Raw genomic sequence first — 19,981 nt, 5'->3', positions numbered from 1 at the left:
AAAAGCAGGATCCGTGCTTGCGCCTGTGATCTTTGGGTGAACTTGGAGACGGAAATAACAACTGCCTCGCGCAGTCGTACTGTCTGTGGCACGCCGGCAACGTTGCGCATGGGGTACGAGAGTTGTTTCGGGACGCCACAGGTTGCTGCTTCGTCGAATCAGCCGTTCTCTAGGCTGCATTTCTGCAGACCTGGGCTGAGAGATGCGCAACGTTTGGCGAAATCCGAGACCGTCACCAACGTTTGGCGTCCGTCACCGAGTAAAATCTGCACTCCGATGCGAGTGCCGACCTCGAGATCCTCGGACCCCCGTCCGTCCTTTCTTTAGCTCCTGCTACTTTCCACCCACCAAGCTGCCACCTCCCGTCCCGCGGTGGTGATCCCAGTAAAATCATCCTTCGATCCCCAACGCCCGGCCGGAGACGCGAAACTGAAACCGCGCCCACCAACCAGCGAGACCCTCCCAAGGGCCGGCGGCCCCCGCCTCGGTCTCTCCGGCCGGCCGATTGCTCGCGTCACCTCGTCGTAAATTCGGCGGCCAAACCCACGACGGCATATCGTATCGCGGCGTCCTTGTCCCGTCTTCTCCCCGGTTGGTTATAGCTTGCCTGCCCATCCTTGGAACGTGTCAGGGAGGTTATGCAGTAGCTTGTGCGGCTGGGCTTCGTTTTTTGCTTTCGACGACAAGGGAAGGGGGAGGGAAGGGAAAGAGGAGGGAGGGAGCAATGGGCGGAGCGGAGGACGCGCCGAACGGGCACGCCCCCGCCAATGGGGGCGTGGAGGAGAAGGTGGACGAGCTGCGGCGCCTCATGGGCAAGGCGGACGGCGACCCGCTCCGGATCGTCGGCGTCGGGGCCGGGGCCTGGGGCAGCGTCTTCTGCGCGCTCCTGCAGGACGCCTACGGCCACCTCCGCGACAAGGTGCAGCTCCGCATCTGGCGCCGCCCGGGCCGCGCCGTCGACCGCGCCACCGCCGAGCACCTCTTCGAGGTCATCAACGCCCGCGAGGACGTCCTGCGCCGCCTGATCCGCCGCTGCGCATACCTCAAGTACGTCGAGGGCCGGCTCGGCGACCGCACCCTCTACGCCGACGAGATACTCAGGGACGGCTTCTGCCTCAACATGATCGACACGCCGCTCTGCCCGCTCAAGGTCGTCACCAACCTGCAGGAGGCCGTCTGGGACGCTGACATTGTCATCAACGGCCTGCCGTCCACGGAGACCAGGGATGTGTTTGGGGAGATTGGGAGGTACTGGAAGGAGAGGGTTAATGACCCAGTCATCATCTCCCTCACCAAAGGGATAGAAGCGTCCCTGGATCCGGTGCCGCGGATCATAACGCCCACACAGATGATTAGCAATGCAAGTATGGCTCCTTCTTGTTTACTCAAATCATACAATTTCCTTCTTTTTCACTGAATTGATGTTGTCCTCTATTTGATGGTATGTATGAATCAGATTTCAAGCTATAACCATCTGCCTTTTTAATCTTCTACCTGCTAGCTATGACAGCTATCCTCTTTGCTTGAAATCCTGTCATTAGTTATGATTAATTCAGGATGCAATTGATTGTATTGTGACAAATATTTTTGTTTCACCGTATAAAGATAAATCCATAGATAATTATTGCTAAAAATCCATAAATGCCATTTTTTCACATTAAAATGATATGTTTGATTGAATTCCTTACTGTGATTAAGCACTATATAATCTTCTCCAAGGTTCTGTCAAAGAAGAGATAACTAATTTTAGACCTTGCAGTTAAGTAGTACTTCCTCCGATCCATAATAAGTATAGGGGATTTAGTACAAAGTTGGATCGGAGGGACTAGTTCATAGTGTCTTCTGCTGTTCATCAATCCTCTTAACAATCAGCTATGTTTTCTTTAGGAGGCCCTTCCTGAATGAGTAGCGCACTCTAGTTTACTGCTTCTACACACTAAAAAAATGCATTTTGCTCAAACTTTGTTGATCTCAGTTCAGAACTCTAGTTTTGATGTGGTGTGCGCTGAGTGCCATGCTTTGTTTCAATCATTTTCCTAATTATAACTATGCATATGATTTATGGGTGATTGGTTTAATTGCAGCTAGGGTTCCATTGGATAATATTCTGTATCTTGGTGGCCCTAACATTGCCTCTGAAATATATAATAAAGAATACGCTAATGCTCGTATTTGTGGAACCGACAAGTGGAGGAAACCTCTTGCTAAGTTTTTGAGGCAGCCTCACTTCATTGTGTGGGATAATAGTGATCTCATCACTCACGAAGTCATGGGAGGTTTGAAGAATGTATACGCCATTGGTGCTGGTAAGTTATGTTCGTTTGTCTCGCTGTTTTCTGATGTTCTGACCACTGTAAGAGTTTGTGGAACCATATAGGCATATACTGCTCTGAACTGTGCGTTAACTTGCCATCATGTTATAAATTTATAAGGCACTCAATGTTACTTATGTCCTCAGTAGTTATAACTGCCATTGTTTTATCATGCACTACTTCCTACAACAGACAGTGTCCCAAGGGGAGAAAATACACTAGTTAGTGACATGTTAACTGCCAAAATACACAGAAGTTGGCTGGAAGACTTCTGTTATTTCCGTTTCGTTGAAATGGAAAATGGGGGGCGTTGCCCGATTAAAAAAAAAATACCCAGAAGAAAGATCCAATAGATGAAGTAATGCTGAAATGTTCATGATCTGTTGTACTTTCTTCGATGTGCCTAGCAAGGCATTCAATGACCCCCTACTTATACTATCTTTCATTGCATATTCTTCAGTTAGTTGCTGAACAATCTGTTATCTTGTAGGTATGGTGGCAGCATTAACCAATGAGAGTGCAACCAGCAAGTCCGTTTACTTTGCACTTTGCACATCTGAAATGATCTACATCACCCACCTTCTGGAAGAAGAACCTGAAAAACTTGCTGGCCCATTGTTAGCTGACACCTACGTCACATTGTTGAAAGGTCGAAATGCATGGTATGGTCATAAGTTAGCTAAAGGGGAATTGACTCTAGAAATGGGTGATAGCATAAAAGGCAAAGGGACAATTCAGGTTCGCCCCTTTTATTTTGATTGTCAACTGAACTTTCAGTGCTGAGGGAATGGGCATTAATGCATACTAAATTCTATTAACATTTCATTTCAGGGTGTCTCTGCAGTCGATGCATTTTATAAACTCCTCAGTCAGGATAGTTTGAGTGTAATGCATCCAGAAGGCAACAAATCTGTTGCGCCGGTTGAGATGTGCCCCATCCTGAAAAGACTTTATAAAATTTTGATCAAGAGGTAAGAATTATTTTTCTTATTGATGAACGTTTTCAATGACAGTTTGATGTAACTACCCCATAAAACAAAGCAATTTACCACAATAGATACAAATATGTTCATTATATTGGTTGATTGCTGCTCCCAGCATCATCTTGCTATATGTGTCAGTAAATGTTTGCTGCGGTAATCAACTGGCTTGATTTGTTTACACATATGTACAGGGAACTTCCTACTGAGTCAATTCTTCAGGCTATAAGAGACGAGTCGATGTATGATCCACGTGAAAGAATTGAGATGGCGCAGGGCCACTCACTTTACCGACCATCAATTCTTGGTCAACCACACGGGGTCGCGAAAGCCTAGGACAGATTTTCCTTTCCTTTCCCTTCTTTCTCGTAGTTTTAGACGTTTTCGAAGCTTTATGTGCTCTTATGCATGCTGTTGTACCATTGGTAAGTTAAATGAAGATTTTTAATTGGTTGTTTTAAGGAAGACCTGTTTAGCGTGTTAGTAGCTTGATGTGTTTCACGCCAATCTGGCAATCTTGTGTATATAGAAAGTTTGCTGATTTAATAATTGTAATCATGTATCGTGTTCCAAATGGAAAAACGATCCAATCATATACTCCCTCTATGTGTTTCAAATGCAGCCTTGTTCAGAACTTCAGATGTGTATCAGACCTTCTCATGTACTCCAATACTCCATGTGTGTTCCATAATATGGGTGCACTATGACTTGTGAAGACAAGGGTTTGGTCACAGTTACTCTGTCAATATGCACATTGTGTCATTGGATTATTTGTATTTAAAAAATCATTTATGATTATGATTTCTCAAAGATTAATTATCAGTAGGAGTACTATGAAATTGTCCCTTGTAAGGAATCCCACCCAAACATTCAGGACGAAGTTGGCTGCTCCATCTCCATGAATGAGTGGAAAGATCATCTACAACCATGGCTAGAGGCGAGAAGAATATCCAATTATAGATATGAAAGGTCGCTGAATTCGGATGCGATTACAAGGACGGTATGCAGATGCATTCCCCGGTTTCATTTCTGAAGAAACGCACGAAGGAGGAGAATCTGAGAGCGGCGGCCGCACGCGATGCTCGAGTTGTTCGTTCGCACGCGAGCCAGACGGAGACGAGGGACAGGCAGCCTGCCAGTCGTAACTTAAACCAATCGAGAAATTTCTTTTACCATGGCCAGACCACTACTCTTATCGATTGTTAAATCCTTTTCGACCACAAAGGCAATTTAGTAGGTCCAACAATAGGTAAGTTTTCGCTCTTCGCAAGGGAGTGTGTACTTGCAATTTCCTTTCTAAAATATCCTAGTACTAGTAGTAACAATTAAGATGATCATCATAACGGCGTAAACCTCGGTCAAGTCACCAGACCAAACTCGGGACGATTCCGACACACGTTACATGGAAAGAAAGGAAGGGAAAAAAGGAAAGAAAAAAAAGCCCCACGTGGTACTATCGCCCTCCTACTCGTTGAACGTGCAGGAAGACCACGACGGGTCGGTCGATCAGTTCAGTTCAGTCCAGTTCTCGTCGGTTCACTCGTCCATCTCCATTACCCGCACATCGCGACTCGCGTCGTGCCCGTTTAATTTGGTGTCCGTATGACGCGGACCCATGCACGTACGCACGTAGTCTCCTTCCTGGGTTTCAATCCTCCCACGCGCGCGCCTTCCTAAACCCCAATGGCCACCGGCTATATAAAACACGGAGAAACGCCCCGTCTCCGCACCGCAAGACCACGGCTGGAAAGAACCGAAGAAAGGAAGACATCCTCCGATATCTTATTGCTGTTGCAGAGCATAGGGAAGATGACGATGATTGCGTTGTGGGCTGCTGCCTGCGGCCTGGTACTCTTCTGCTCGTCGCGCTCGGGTGAGTCGATTACCAGTATATATCTGTTTCCTCCGGTTTGTGCCATTGTTACTTTGTTGCTCCGATGATCTCCGGACATAGCTGAGAAACAGGGGTTCGGAGGATTTTTGTTCTTCATATCTTTATGTCACCGTGATGTTCCTCCGTATATGAAACTAGGCAAATTGACCCGATCAGCCTATGTACAGTTCAGTTCATTGTTCCTTATGAAGTTCTGCCGGCTACTTTTTTCTTATCTTTTTCGATTCTGTATCTCCTTGAAGGAGCAGAAAAGAGGGATGTTGTCTAGTGAGAAACATCTAAATCTGCTAGAGATGTTGTTTTGTTTTGTTCATTGTGTTGATTAGGAGTATTCTAGAAAAAAAATGTGTTGATTAGGTCGATGATATCCACGGATTTCTTTTTGTTTTTGACAGTGGTATCCATGCTAGCTATTCGGTTCTTTACAGACACTTTATTAGCCGTTTTATTTCCTTGGCAATCTACCGACATTAATGCTTCGATTCAATTATTTGGTAATATGTCCGCGCGGGGTTTTATATGGATAGGCAACCAAAGATTTGGTAATATGTCTGTGAGGTTTATGTGATAAAGTGTCTGAATTTTAGGTTGTGCACATCTTAATTAATGATAGTACTACTAGTCCTAGTACTACTATTAGATGACATTTGGTAAGAAATCTTTCATCGAGTTGGAACTAAACTAAAGATGAACAAAGGAAATAGAGAAACGATCAGTTACATCCAACTACACGATGAGATTAACACTACATCGATCGATAGTGTGTACGTACGTTGTCAACGTGCACAGTAGAATTCACAATTCCGTACGCACCTGCTTAATTACAGTTGGTGTGCATGCATGTGCAGGAGTGGAAGGGATCGGCGTGAACTACGGCCTGATCGGCGACAACCTCCCGTCCCCGGACAAGGTGGTGTCCCTGTACATCGCGCACAACATCACCGACGTCCGCCTCTTCCACCCGGACACGGCCGTCCTGGACGCGCTCCGGGGTTCCGGCCTGGGCGTCGTCCTCGGCACGCTCAACTCCGACCTGGCCCCGCTCGCCTCCGACGCCTCCTACGCCGCGTCCTGGGTCGCCTCCTATGTCGCCCCCTACGCCTCCTCCGTGCGGTTCCGCTACATCAACGCCGGGAACGAGGTCGTCCCGGGGGAAGGCTCCGAACACATCCTCGAGGCCATCAAGAACCTCGAGTCGGCGCTCTCGGCAGCCGGGCTCGGGAACGGCGACGGCCCCGTGCGCGTCACGACGGCCGTGGCCACGTCCGTGCTGGGCGCGTCGTTCCCGCCCTCCCACGGCGCGTTCTCCGATGCTGCGATGCCGGTGATGGCGCCCCTCGTATCGTACCTGGCGGAGCGGGGCTCGCCGCTGCTGGTGAACGCGTACCCGTACTTCGCCTACGCGGCGGACCCGGCCTCCGTGCCGCTGGACTACGCGCTCCTGTCGCCGTCGGCCGCGCCGGCCGTCACGGACGACGACGGGGTGCAGTATGTTAACATGTTCGACGCCATCGTGGACGCGGTGCACGCGGCAGTGGAGAAGGTGACTGGGAGCGGGCAAGGGGTGGAGCTGGTGGTGTCGGAGACCGGGTGGCCGTCGGGGGGAGGAGGGTACGGGGCAAGCGTGGAGAACGCGGCGGCGTACATGAACAACCTGGTGAGGCACGTCGGGTCCGGGACGCCGCGGAGGCCCGGGAAGGCCGTGGAGACGTACATCTTCGCCATGTTCAACGAGAACCAGAAGCCAGAGGGCGTGGAGCGCTACTTCGGCCTCTTCCAGCCGGACATGACCGAGGTCTACCACGTCGACTTCTGATGATCTCTCGGGCTCTCGGCCGCTTCTTCCTCGTAGCTAGAGGACGTACGTACGTTGGATGTGATTTGGGACACGCGTTTATTATATTGTTTGATGATCGATCGATCGATCGTCTGTTAGTTAGGAGATTTCTCAGTTTGATGATTGAACTTACGTTACGTTGTCTGATTCTGACATACTTTATACCGTTTGATTCGACCACTTGTTCAGAAATTCGGTTCGATCCATTTTTTTCCTTTGCTTGTTCGAGAATGACGGGTTCCTCAAAAAGCTGAAACACACACGACGTCATAAGAGTAAGGTCGTGGACCAACAACACACTGTAGCTGGAGAATACGGTTTGGCAATGCAAGTGGGCCTTATTGAGCCAGTCACTTGGATAAGGCCTGTTACCCACCGGTACCAAAATTTGCTGAGTAAATATCCGGAAACCTATTTAAAAAAACCTGGAAACCACGGCCCTTGCGCACTCTATCACAGGCTGGCTTGCTTCCGGACATGATAGTTCCAAAGAATGAACACTTTGAACATGTTAGACACGAGCTTCTTCGATGTTGATCTTGGACGGACGATAAGGACATGATATGGATTTGAATATATACTCCCTTGTGTGGATATTATGCCTAAGTAATGATATTTCCACGGTGCCATATTAACTAACTCAAATTTATCTAAACGTGAATATTTGGAAACTTACTGTGCGACGGAGGGAGAGCGGAAGACACATAAACAACCGAGACACTGTGACCGTCCCGTCGTCCAGAACTCCAGGTTACATATAGAAGCTGACGCGACAAGGCACTATAGTTGGCTTCGTCACTAGATCCAGAAATGATGAGCAGACATTTAGATTATTTGTTACTCTAACATTTTTGAATGATTGCTAATTGACGTTCCATAACCTCCCACTACTAAGCAACTTCTTAAGCATATCTATTCTCACGGATACGTGATGGCCTTACGGAGTCGACCTCTCGATGAGAACTGGTCAACAGCGCAGCATTGATGAAGCCATTTCTCGTCCTGCTGCGTCGAATGGGAGACGAACAACGAAACGAAAATCTGCTGGAACCTCTGCGCAGCAAGCAAAGGCCGCTTCACGCCTTCACTGCAGCCGGACACTAGGACAGTATGGACATCTAGAACTTTATTGGAAGGTGTGCACATCGCAGTCGAGCATCAGTGTTCGGTAGCACTTGCTTCTTTTCCATTAACGGTCTGATTTTCAGTACTAGCAGTACAAGCTCGACAGATGCATGTTGTATCTCCTCCTATGATCCAAAAGGCTCGTATGTAGAAAAAAGTATGTGAATCTTCCAAAATTCTCATTAACAAACATGTTTGATTAACAATTTTGGTTGGTCGACGGACGGATGAAGCATAAAGTAGGGCTGTTTGTCTTCCTAGCAACCAACTAGGAAAGCAACAACATCACAAATCCAGATCTGCGTGGTCACATCGAGAGAACATCTGGGGGAGCATAGGCCATAGGGGAAGTAGAGAGGAGTGTACCTTCTTGACAAAACTGATCCTCGCTGCTGGCAGCCCGCTGCTGTGCGGCAACTGAACTCAGGCAGGCTGGGCTATGAATTGACTACAGCGTCGTCGGGTTTAAATTAAAAGACTTTGTGGGACGGCTGAGACTGCCCAGTGGTATCTCTCGTTCCTTTTCAAGGATTGATCGACACGTTGATGTAAAAGATGCTTTTACTTGCTGATCGCCAGTACATATATATCAAAAGTGACGTACGACTCTTGTAGCATATGATCACGTTCACATACCTACTATTTTATTGTTCATGTACAAGGAATTCTACTATTTTTACCACGAGCTCACTGAACTTGTGTTCTCCATGTACTCGGGGAGGTGGACCCAACTGACCTTGGTTTATCGATAGCCCATACGGCCATACATACCCAGTGCATCGTACATTTGTTCTTGTGGCCCCTAACCAGCGTGGGCTGAAGAACCCGGTTCGGTTGGATGGTCCCCAACCTATGGCTTTGTTTTCTGTCACGCAATCAAACACTCTACGGCTTGGACGAATACGTGAATAGGTAAATCATTTTCTTGGACGAACATCATGATATCAAGACCGGTCATAGTGGAAAGTATCTTAAAATAGTAACATGTATATGTTATTAGTTCAAGTTACTATCTACATAGTAGATAATAATATATATGTGGTGTCATGCATTATGTCATTTATTAGTTTTTGACTCATCTTGTCTTCATATGTGTGATGTCATGGTAACATATCTAGTTACCACAAACATATCTCTCCTCATTAATAACATGTCAGATCACCAAATTTGCTTAGTTGTCACTTATGTTACCACCTACGTTACTCCCACTATGAGTAGCCTAAGCACACCAAGTAGACCCAGACACATTTATGCAACGCATTCCCTATGTTCCTCAAATTAAGGCCTATAGTGTTTCTTTGACTGAGCATTTGACCAAAGATTACTCAAGCAACGTGTGACTTATGCGATATAAATCATAATCATAAACAAGTAATTTTGAATACGAATCTAATGATATCAATTTTATGTTACAAAATATATATATTAATAAACTAAGTTTTGGTCAAAGGCTCGGTCAAATAAAACAATATACGCCCTAGTTTAAGGAATGTTCGGAGTATATTGAAGACTCGAGGTGTGAAGCTTGAAGTGGAAAAAGTCATCATAGGAAATTAGGCACTCACTATCAATTGATACATCGTCTCCCATGGAAAGAACTAATCCGTCTTCATGATAAATACACATATAAAAGGAGTACTTACTTATATAAAAGCTTGATCTCTAGTATCAACCAACTTAGTATTACTTACTCTCTTTTTTAGGGAAATATTACATACTATTGTCCATCGATCTCTTGTATATGGCTCATTCTTATTTTCACTGCGGGTTTAGAAGGGCTCATCGACTATTCTGTGTAGGAGCGAGATAATGTTGGAGGTCTTGTGTTATCACCTTTCTACTGCCTCCGATCCATAACAAGATTACCAAATCATTTTTGAATACAAAATAATGGCAATGTCATGTATAACCCTTATGAGAGTAACTGGAAACATTTTTTTAGTGCACCGATCTGTGCTAGCGGCTAAGAGGAAAGGCTAGTCTGTGACTGTCGTGGCGGTTTGGTGGTTCATTTGGCTCGAATGAAATGACAGGATTTTCAATAACAAAGTTACTAGGTACGGACTGTGATCTCTGTTATCAAGGATGAAATGTAGGCTTGGGAAACGGCGGGCTTGTCTAGAATTGTATCGATCAACTGGCTATATGGGTGACTTCATTTCTGTCCATTCAAGACAAGGGTTGATATCAGGTTAGCCAGATGGAAACCCCCATAGCATTCTGTTAAGATTTTATTAATTAAGTTAATCATCCCTTGTAATTAGCACCGAACGGTTGCCTGTGAGCAAACCGTCGGGCTTGCACGCCTTGCACGTGCGCGTCTCTTCCTGGACGGACGCAACCATTGCTCGCATCCCTCCGGAGAAGACACGACCCTTTGTAAGCTTATATATTGGGCACACCATCATCGAATAAAGACACAGTTTCATTCTCATCACAATCTAACACCTTATCAGCACTGCTCTACCGAGAGCAAAACGAGAAGAAACGAAGAGGAGAACCGAAGAAGGAGAAAGAAGAACACCAAGAGGTGAGATGGAGATGAACATTACCGTCTCGTCACTACAAGAGAAATCTATTTTTGGTTCGTAGAGACACTATAATTGTCTCTACATAACTTTAGACACACTTGGTACAGTGTTTTACTGCCACGTCGATATGTGTGATGAGACACTAATAAAACGCCTTTGTTGTTTTAGACATTTCATAAAGACACTATACTGTCTCTATGTTCAATACGATATTTTGTAAAGACATTGCATTGTGTCTTTATACTTTTTAGACATTTCATAAAGACACTATATTGTCTCTACATTCAATGCGATATTTTGTAAAGACATTACATTGTGTCTCTATACCCATGTGTTAGAAAATATACAATGAAAAAATCATGTTGAGACCAATCCTCGAACTCAAGACCTTAAGGAAAAGTCCACACTCATCTAACCATCATAACCTAATACCAATTTGTGCTTATCTTCCTAATGAAATTGTTATGAGTAGTCTACTACATGTCTCAAACTTGTTAAAAATGTCTCTACACAACATAAAACGTGTCTCAAATAGTGTCTCTAACCATACCATAAGGTCATTTCATCAAATATCTCAAAACCATGTCTCTACATACTTTTGTGACAATATATTCAATGCCTCAAAAAATGTCTCTACACCATAATGTCTCAACTAGTGTCTCTATATTTAAGACATTTTCTATAGCGCCTCATAAATTGCCTCTACATGAAACTCTACCTCAAAATTGTCTCTACATAGAGAAAAGAGTATATTGCCTCAACAAAAATGTCTCTACAAAACATTTGTGTTGTAGTGCGTTTTCCCCTGGCTTCCCTGCCCCACGCCGTCACCGTCGCCGTCGTGGTCGCCGTCATGGTCGCCGCTCCGGTCGTCGCCAAGCACCGAGGACGCCGGTGCCCCAGGATGCACCACCCGAAGATCCGCCACTGGAATGGCTTCTAGGGTGTCCAGCCGCACCGCCGCTCGTCGATGACGCCATGGATCCGGCACTTGGTGTGCCTATGGCACCGGATTGGTGCCCCGTCCACGGCTATGGACCGTGCCCTCGACGCACGGCCCCTTGGGATTTTCCAATCCCCACACCGACGCCTGCCTATGACATCGACGCCGCCGGCGCTTGGTTGGCCTCCATCCCCGACCCGATGCACAGCAGGGACGTGGGGGCATGGCTGGCCGCCATTGAAGTCGGTCCGCCCGTGGCTTTGTTCGGCATGCCCTTGGGGGCTCCGCCCATGACTCCGTCTGTGCCTACGGCTGATGCGGCTCCGTTCCGGGTGTCTACTCCGGCCAACTCCTCGCCGGAATCTGCGGGATCCAACCGCCCCCTTCTCTATTCCCCGATTCGGTGGCCATAGATGAAGACAGGAGGGAGTTGCCGAACTGAGTCAACGACGAAGCTTCGTGGTGGTCTGTTATCCCCATCGGTGGACTACATGGGCTGGCTGGGCCGAATGGGCCATAAAGGCTTGCATGCTTCGGTGGAATCAACATAGCACTAGCTTTTGTTCTTTTCTTTCACGTGCACTGTTTAATTACTAGAACTAGAGTAACTTGATTATTGTTTAAATTACACTAGATTATTTCGGGTCTGTATATTTATATTACAGTACCAGTATCTGTATGTTCAGATTATGTACAAAATGTAAATACATCCATGTTCAATGCATTTGCTTTTAGCAATACCTACAACATGGGTTTCGTACGACGACTTAAGTTCGAACCCTTTGCAATTTGATAGGTGATTACCTCAAAAGTATATTTGGGATCACAAGGTAGTACAGTCTTTCAATAACGGTAAAATGCTAAATGGCATTGAATGTTCCGTGTGAACATACACCTTATTGAAAGCAGTGAATTTTCGCGTGCTGCTGAGAGGTCTACATTATGACATAAATTGACATAATGACTACCTTCAACGTGTGCTCCCAAATATTTAAATTGAATATAACACAAGGTACTATGGTCTCTCACTAAAGGTAAAATGCTAAATGACATTGAATGTTCCGTGGGAACATATACCTTATTGACACCAGCGAATTATTCGCATAGTACTGAGAGATCTATACCATTTTTGGTGACTATCTTCAACGTGTTATATCAATAATTTGAGGTTTACACTATTATATTCAAGTCTTCACTTGAATTATTATTTTCAAATCTTGCAAATACTATTACAATGTAATCATGATGATATTTAATTTACTCACAAGTAAATTAATCGAATCTCTGGTTTAACTCCATGCAGACAAAGAAGACCGCAAGAGAATTCACTGAGCTAGCGCTCAACGGTCACAACTACCCTACATGGGTGATGGACGTAAAGATCAGCCTCGCATCTCGAGGGATTGCTGCTGCACTCCAACCTCCCCAGGAGGGAGTTGCCGAACTAACTGAAATGCAGAAATATTCTGCCTTATACATCATAAGACATCATATTCATCCAGATCTCAAGGCTGAGTACTTAATGGAGGAATCTCCAAGTACCATGTGGCAAGCACTTAAAACAAGATATGAACAGCAAAATGCAGTCATTTTGCCTGAAGCTAATCATGAATGGACTCAACTCCGACTCCAGGACTTCAAGTTTGTCGGAGAGTACAATCATGAAGTTCATAAAATTTGTTCAAAGTTGCGCTTTTGCGAAAAGGAACCTACAGATGCGGAAAAAAATAGAAAAGACTATGTTTACTATGCTCCCGGCTAATAGGATTCTACAGCAACACTATCGTGCAAGGGATACCAAATTTATTCCGATTTAATTCATGTACTTCTTCAAGCTAAGAAACATGATGAGCTTCTTTTGAAGAATCATCAACAACGACCTATTGGCGCTTCTCCTCTCCCTGAAGTACATGCAAATTTTCGGAATACCAAGTTCAATGGCTCATCTCAAAGCCAACCAATGAACTTTAGAGGTAATCGCAAACGCAATAAGAAGCGCAAGCCACAGAACTCAGACCGCGGGAAGGGCATCACAAAGCCTAAGTTTGAAAAAACTAATCTTTGCTAGAAATGTGGATGCTACAAGCACGCCACGAAAAAATGCCGCATTCCACGACAACTGGTCAATCTGTATCAACAATCCCTTGGACAGAAGCAACCTCCCCAAGGTCAAAGATATGAAGCACACTTCAATCTTCAGTCCGACAGCATCAAGGAAGCTGATCGTTCGCAAGCCGTTCCTCCGGAACCAAGCAACAACGAGGCATTCCAGTAGTCACAGGAATGTTTTGGGTACGGAGAACATGATGATTGAATATTCCTCAAACGACCTGTTTGCGGACTTTGAATAATCTCATCATTCTGTGGATACCAAGTCCATTACTTATATTGATGTATTGTGATAGAACATATAGTCGTTGTTGTCGTTATCATTTTATATTGTATATTACAATATTGTATCAGCACTCTGATATAAATAAAGTTGTATGTATTCTATATATCCAATAAGATTTTAATTCTACATTTTGGTACATAGATTTCTACGGGAGTCAATCTGATGGAAGAGGAATTATGTCTTGTGGACAGCGTTACCACAAACTCTATACTAAGGGAGATTAAATATTTCCAGACTCTTACTAAAAAGAGTGGAGAGATTTTAACAATCGCCGGGCACGATGCGGTAATTGTTGGCTCTGGACGTGCCATAATTACCCTCCCTATGGGTACTCAATTGGTAATCGAGAATGGTCTGTTGTATCCAGATTCAACCCGTACCCTACTAAGCTATAGAGATATCCAAAAAAATGGTTTCCATATTGAGACCAATGATAACGATAAAGAGGAGTATCTCCTCTTTAACAAAGATAGCGGATATGGCAAACGGATATTTAAGAAAATTCCTTCTTTAACGTCTGGATTGTACTATACATACATCAAACCCATAACACATGTTGCGTATAAGGTAATTTTCCAGAATGTCAATACATTCCAAACTTGACATGATCGCCTTGGTCACCCTGAAATAGGGATGATGCGGAAAATCACCAGCAATTTTATCGGTCATGATTTAATTGATGCTAAATTCCCACAATCTTCAGATTTTATGTGCGCTGCTTGTGCCACTGGAAAGCTAATTTTGAGACCTTCACATCTCAAAATCCAAGCGGAACCACTTCAGTTCCTTGAACGCATTCAAGGTGACATTTGTGGTCCCATCCAACCGTTAATCGGACCTTTTAGGTACTTCATAGTTCTAATTGACGCATCTACACGATGGTCCAATGTGTGTCTATTATCCACACGGAATCATGCTTTTGCTAAAATAATGAGGCAAGTTATTAAGTTACAAGCCCATTATCCCGAACATCGAATTAAATCAATTTGAATGGACAATGCCACAGAATTATCCTCAAGAGCCTTCAATGGTTATTGTATGGCACTAGGGATTGAAGTTAAGCACTCTGTCCCATACGTTCACACGCAAAATGGTTTGACTGAATCTATGATTAAAAGAATCAAGCTCATTGCACGACCCTTACTTATGAATTGCAATTTACCAACTTCATGTTGGGGTCATGCAGTTTTACACGCTGCTGACTTAATTCAATTGCGACCTACTGCATATCATAGTACTTTCCCTCTACAACTAGTACGTGGAAATACTCCAAATATTTTCCATCTGCGTAAATTCGGATGCGCCACATATGTGCCAATGGTTGGGGAACGCGGTAGGCTACGCTAGCACAAAATAAAAATTCTACCGATTCCGCCCGGATCAATGCTGTAGATAATGGATCACGAGATTACCACTAGACGCGCAGACCCGAAGCGGAAGTAGAGTCGATGATGCGTGTCGATGCCGAGTAGTCGTTCGGCCTGCTCCTCCTTGCCGATCCCACGAGCAGTTCGTCCAAGCGCCGCAGGTGCAGCGCCTCCGAGGTATCCACACGTACAGGCAGGAACTCCGTGCGGCGGACTGCTAGATCCGATCACAAGGTTTGGGGCGTGGAGGTGTGATGGCCGAGTATAACTCGCGTCTGGACTAGTGTAACCCTAGCTGGGTTGGTCTCCTCCACTTATATAGACGTCCCTAGTGGGCTCAACACTTGAGGCCCGTTAGGAGTCTAAGCCCGATACGAACTTATATAGACGTCCCTAGTGGGCTCAACACTTGAGGCCCGTTAGGAGCCTAAGCCCGATACGAGTTGGATCCGATCCAACTCGGTCCCCACCCCTTAAGCGTGTGACCCTTCAGGTTCGCGGTCAGTCGGACACGACTACGAGCTCGGATTGCGGGCCCGAGTAACACCTTACTCGTTCGCTGGCACCGACTCAAGTCGATAGTTGGTAGCGGCGCCTAGCAGCACGTGCCAACTCCCGAGTGACCACAAGGTATATTGACGAACCATGCAATGTGTCATATGCAACATTCCTTTTGCCTCACGATATGTGTGTCGAGCTCAAGGCGAGTGCTTGTCATCCTTGTGGATAGCTCGACTCTCTTCTCGTTCCTGTGATACAGATTCCCGAACGGGTTAACACTTAACCCAAGTCGCATGGCCATGCTTTCCGAATCTGATCACTCGAGAGGGCCCACAAATATCTCTCAGAATAGGAGAGGCAAATCCCATCTTGATCAACCATGACTCGCAGCATGCTTCTCAGCAAACCCTCAAGCTACCTTTATAACCACCCAGTTACGGAGTAGCGTTTGGCAACCCCTAAGTAGGCCGATTCACATCCCAAGCTCATGCGATGACCTCAGGTCTAGGACTGGCATATACATCGTACTTGAGACTAACAAATGACAATCATCTCGTTGTGTCTCAGTGCGGGTCTGTCCGACTCCACAATCTCATTGTCGAGTCCATGCTATCAGTCGGCAACACCTTGCCCTATGACTTGTGAAACATAGTCATCATACTGATTCACATTGTTAGTTTAGGTTATGTGTCCGCATAATCTCAATGACCAGGGACCATTAGAACAACATCATAGAATACATAGTCTCACAAACAAATCACGTATTTATTGATACATATCAGTGATGATGTTCAAGGACAATAACAATAACTCATGAATACATAGGAAATAACATCGTCACATGATTGCCTCTAGGGCATATCTCCAACACCGATCTCACCACCGCAGCGTACCTCCATGGGCCCACACTGGAAATTGGGTATCTATGTGGGGTACAAATCGCCGTCGATTATCAAGTACCTAGAACCCCTTACAGGGGATCTATTCACAGCCCGTCACACTGATTGCATCTATAATGAGGACCATTCTCGGCATTAGGGGGAGATTTCAAGTACCAGAAAGAATGCCAGGAAATCAATTGGAATGACCAAGACATTTCCTCCTCAGATCCACGTACTCAAGAGACTGAACTCAAGGTTCAGAAAATAATCAATTTGCAACACATTGCAAATAACCTGCCAGATTCATTTACTGACTATAAAGGTGTTACAAAATCCTACAATCCTGCAAGAAATGCGCCTGAAAGAGTGGAGGTACCAACTAAAACCACTCAACCTCCCGTTCAAAATAAGAGGGGGAGAAGTACGCCTGCAACCCAGGATCCTGCTTCTCGCAAGCAACAAAGGAAACCGAGGAAGAAATCCTCCGAATCAGTAACTGTAAGTCAACTCCACGTTGATAAACACCAAACGGGCACTATTTGCCCGGTGGAAGGGCAACCTCCACAACCCAGTTCAGTGGTGCACACATTAACTGGGACATCGGAATACCAAGACTCAATCGTATTGGGAGATAACAATCAGTCACTAAGGGTAAATGAAATTTCCACCAACTACATTGATTCTGGAGAATCATATGACCGAAAGTCTACAATTGTCGACATATATTTCTCAACTACGATTGCAAACAACCTTCAAAATGATCATGATCCAAAGACCATGGCTGAGTGTGAAAAACGCTCCGACTGGCCTCAATGGAAGGATGCAATTCAAGCAGAAATTGCCTCGCTTAACAAAAGGAAGGTATTCAATGACGCAATACCTAAACCTCCCAATGTTTTCCCTGTGGGATTCAAATGGGTTTTCGTCCGGAAACGGAATGAGAACAATGAGATATAAAGCAAGGCTTGTAGCGCAAGGTTTCACGCAGAGACCTGGCATTGATTTCAATGAAACATACTCTCCAGTAACGAGTGGGATCACTTTCCGATATCTTATATCTTTGGCAGTCCAAAATCATCTATCCATGCAGTTGATGGATGTAGTGACCGCATATCTTTACGGGTCACTTGATTCGGATATTTACATGAAGGTTCCTGACGGAATCCCTATCCCGAATCCTAACGCAAAACGCAACATGTATTGTGTAAAACTGAATAAGTCATATGGCTTAAAATAGTCGGGACGGATGTGGTACAACCGACTTAGTGAGTTCCTTTTACAAAAGGGTTACTCCAATAATGATGATTGTCCATGTGTTTTTATTAAGAAATCCTCAACAGGATTTTGCATCATTTCTGTGTATGTCGATGATATCAGCACCATCGGCAACTCACAAGATATTGATGAAGCACGCAGTCACCTAAAAATGGAATTTGAGATGAAGGATTTGGCTAAAACCAAATTTTGCTTGGGTCTTCAACTTGAGCACCTTCCCTCAGGTATTTTGGTCACCAAGCCGCTTACATCAAGAAAATATTAGAGAAATTTAATATGGACAAATCATATCCATCTAAAATTCCCATGGTCGTTCGATCTCTAGACGTAGAGAAAGATCCATTTAGACCAAGGGAAGATGGAGAAGAGATATTGGGACCCGAGGTTCCTTATCTCAATGCCATTGGAGCGCTTATGTATCTTGCGAACTGCACCAGGCCTGATATCGCATTCGCAGTGAATCTACTTGCTAGACATAGCGCTGCTCCCACCAAACATCATTGGACGGGAGTCAAGAATATCTTTAAATATCTCCAGGGCACCAAAGATCTTGGTTTATTTTTTCAATTTCAGAGAAATCTGGACTCTAATATGATTGGATATGCTGATGCTGGATACTTGTACGACCCTCACAATGCCAGGTCACAAACGGGTTTCGTGTTCCTTCATGGTGGAACATCTATCTCATGGAAGTCTTCCAAACAGACCCTAGTGGCTACATCCACTAATCATTCTGAAATCATATCCCTATATGAGGCATCACGCGAATGCGTGTGGCTACGCAGAATGATAAACCACATACAACAGTCATGTGGTATTGGTCCCATTGGATCAGCAACCATTATCTATGAAGATAATGCAGCTTGTGTTGCACAAATGCAAACAGGTTACATTAAGAACAACATCACTAAGCATATTGCCCCCAAATTGTTTTATCCTCATGAACTTCAGCAGAGTGGGGAAATAAACATTTTGCAAGTCAAATCACGCGATAATCTCGCTGATCTATTCACGAAATCTCTACCAAGTTCAACATTCGAGAAATACGTTTTTGGAATTGGTATGAGACGACTTCGAGACTTGCATGGGTCAGGGGGAGTACCTTCCTGAAAATATAACTTATTCAAACATCATATTACACTCTTTTTCCCTTTATGAGTTTACTCTCTTGGTTCTCATCAAAGGTTTTTAATGAGGTAATATCAACACAAGTACAAATGTCGTACCTCCCATTTTTCCCCACCAGGGTTTTTAAAAAATGTATACATGACATTTTTATTGTTCTCTAAACTTCACCATGAGTTTTTCCTTCAAAGGTTTTTCTCGTATGGGTAATCATGGAGACAATAACCATTATATGTTGCATCATTTTATCCTTATTTTTCCATTGGGTTTGAAGGAGTTTTAGCAACATATCATACACCATTCTCCTCATATTTTTCCCACAGTGTTTTTGGAGGAGAACTCTATTCAAGATAATGAACAACGAGCAAGGACAAGAAATGATTAGGAGGAGTGTTAAGATTTTATTAATTAAGTTAATCATCCCTTGTAATTAGCACCGAACGGTTGCCTGTGAGCAAACCATCGGGCTTGCACGTGCGCGTCTCTTCCTGGACGGACGCGACCGTTGCTCGCATCCCTCTGGAGAAGACACGACCCTTTGTAAACCTGTATATTGAACACACCATCATCGAATAAAAACACAGTTTCATTCTCGTCACAATCTAACGCATTCCTCTCATTACTTTCTTCTGGTTCTGTTGCACAACCTGGTAAACTCTGTACTTTTAAATTCTTGTACTTTTACTCCTGCCTTGATCTATGAAAACAACACCATGTTCGTCTCGTAAAACAAAACGTGACACTGGGTGGGGGATGCTTTAAATGAGCACGTAGAAACACATGGGGAATTTGGGGGCGCCCGTGGTAGACCATCT

The 19,981-nt window shown here is 44.8% G+C and overlaps 2 protein-coding genes across 2 annotated transcripts; both read left to right on the top strand.

Annotated features, from left to right (window-relative positions):
* The first annotated feature begins 184 nt into the window (after positions 1-184).
* On the top strand, positions 185-3,939 carry LOC100839074 (probable glycerol-3-phosphate dehydrogenase [NAD(+)] 2, cytosolic). Its single transcript, XM_003564364.4, has 5 exons — positions 185-1,364; positions 2,085-2,306; positions 2,803-3,050; positions 3,144-3,283; positions 3,487-3,939. The coding sequence occupies exons 1-5, from the start codon at positions 725-727 to the stop codon at positions 3,626-3,628; spliced, it is 1,392 nt and encodes a 463-aa protein (XP_003564412.1). The 5' UTR covers positions 185-724; the 3' UTR covers positions 3,629-3,939.
* A 1,044-nt stretch (positions 3,940-4,983) lies between these two features.
* Positions 4,984-7,223, top strand: LOC100839380 (putative glucan endo-1,3-beta-glucosidase GVI). The gene is made up of 2 exons (XM_003564365.4): positions 4,984-5,165; positions 6,035-7,223. The coding sequence occupies exons 1-2, from the start codon at positions 5,102-5,104 to the stop codon at positions 7,000-7,002; spliced, it is 1,032 nt and encodes a 343-aa protein (XP_003564413.2). The 5' UTR covers positions 4,984-5,101; the 3' UTR covers positions 7,003-7,223.
* Positions 7,224-19,981: the final 12,758 nt, after the last annotated feature.

The sequence above is a fragment of the Brachypodium distachyon genome, chromosome 2 (genome assembly GCF_000005505.3).
Source record: "Brachypodium distachyon strain Bd21 chromosome 2, Brachypodium_distachyon_v3.0, whole genome shotgun sequence".
NCBI classification, from domain to species: domain Eukaryota; kingdom Viridiplantae; phylum Streptophyta; class Magnoliopsida; order Poales; family Poaceae; genus Brachypodium; species Brachypodium distachyon.
The sequence above is the reverse complement of the archived record's forward strand: the minus strand, read 5'-3'. Positions and strand labels throughout refer to the sequence as shown.

Excerpts from the sequence above, each read along its gene's own strand:
- LOC100839380 (XM_003564365.4), top strand. The coding sequence starts at position 5,102 with ATGACGATGATTGCGTTGTGGGCTGCTGCCTGCGGCCTGGTACTCTTC. Across the intron at positions 5,166-6,034 it reads CTTCTGCTCGTCGCGCTCGG|GAGTGGAAGGGATCGGCGTG; the intron begins GTGAGTCGATTA and ends ATGCATGTGCAG.
- LOC100839074 (XM_003564364.4), top strand. The coding sequence starts at position 725 with ATGGGCGGAGCGGAGGACGCGCCGAACGGGCACGCCCCCGCCAATGGG. Across the intron at positions 1,365-2,084 it reads ACAGATGATTAGCAATGCAA|CTAGGGTTCCATTGGATAAT; the intron begins GTATGGCTCCTT and ends GTTTAATTGCAG. Across the intron at positions 3,051-3,143 it reads AAGGCAAAGGGACAATTCAG|GGTGTCTCTGCAGTCGATGC; the intron begins GTTCGCCCCTTT and ends ATTTCATTTCAG.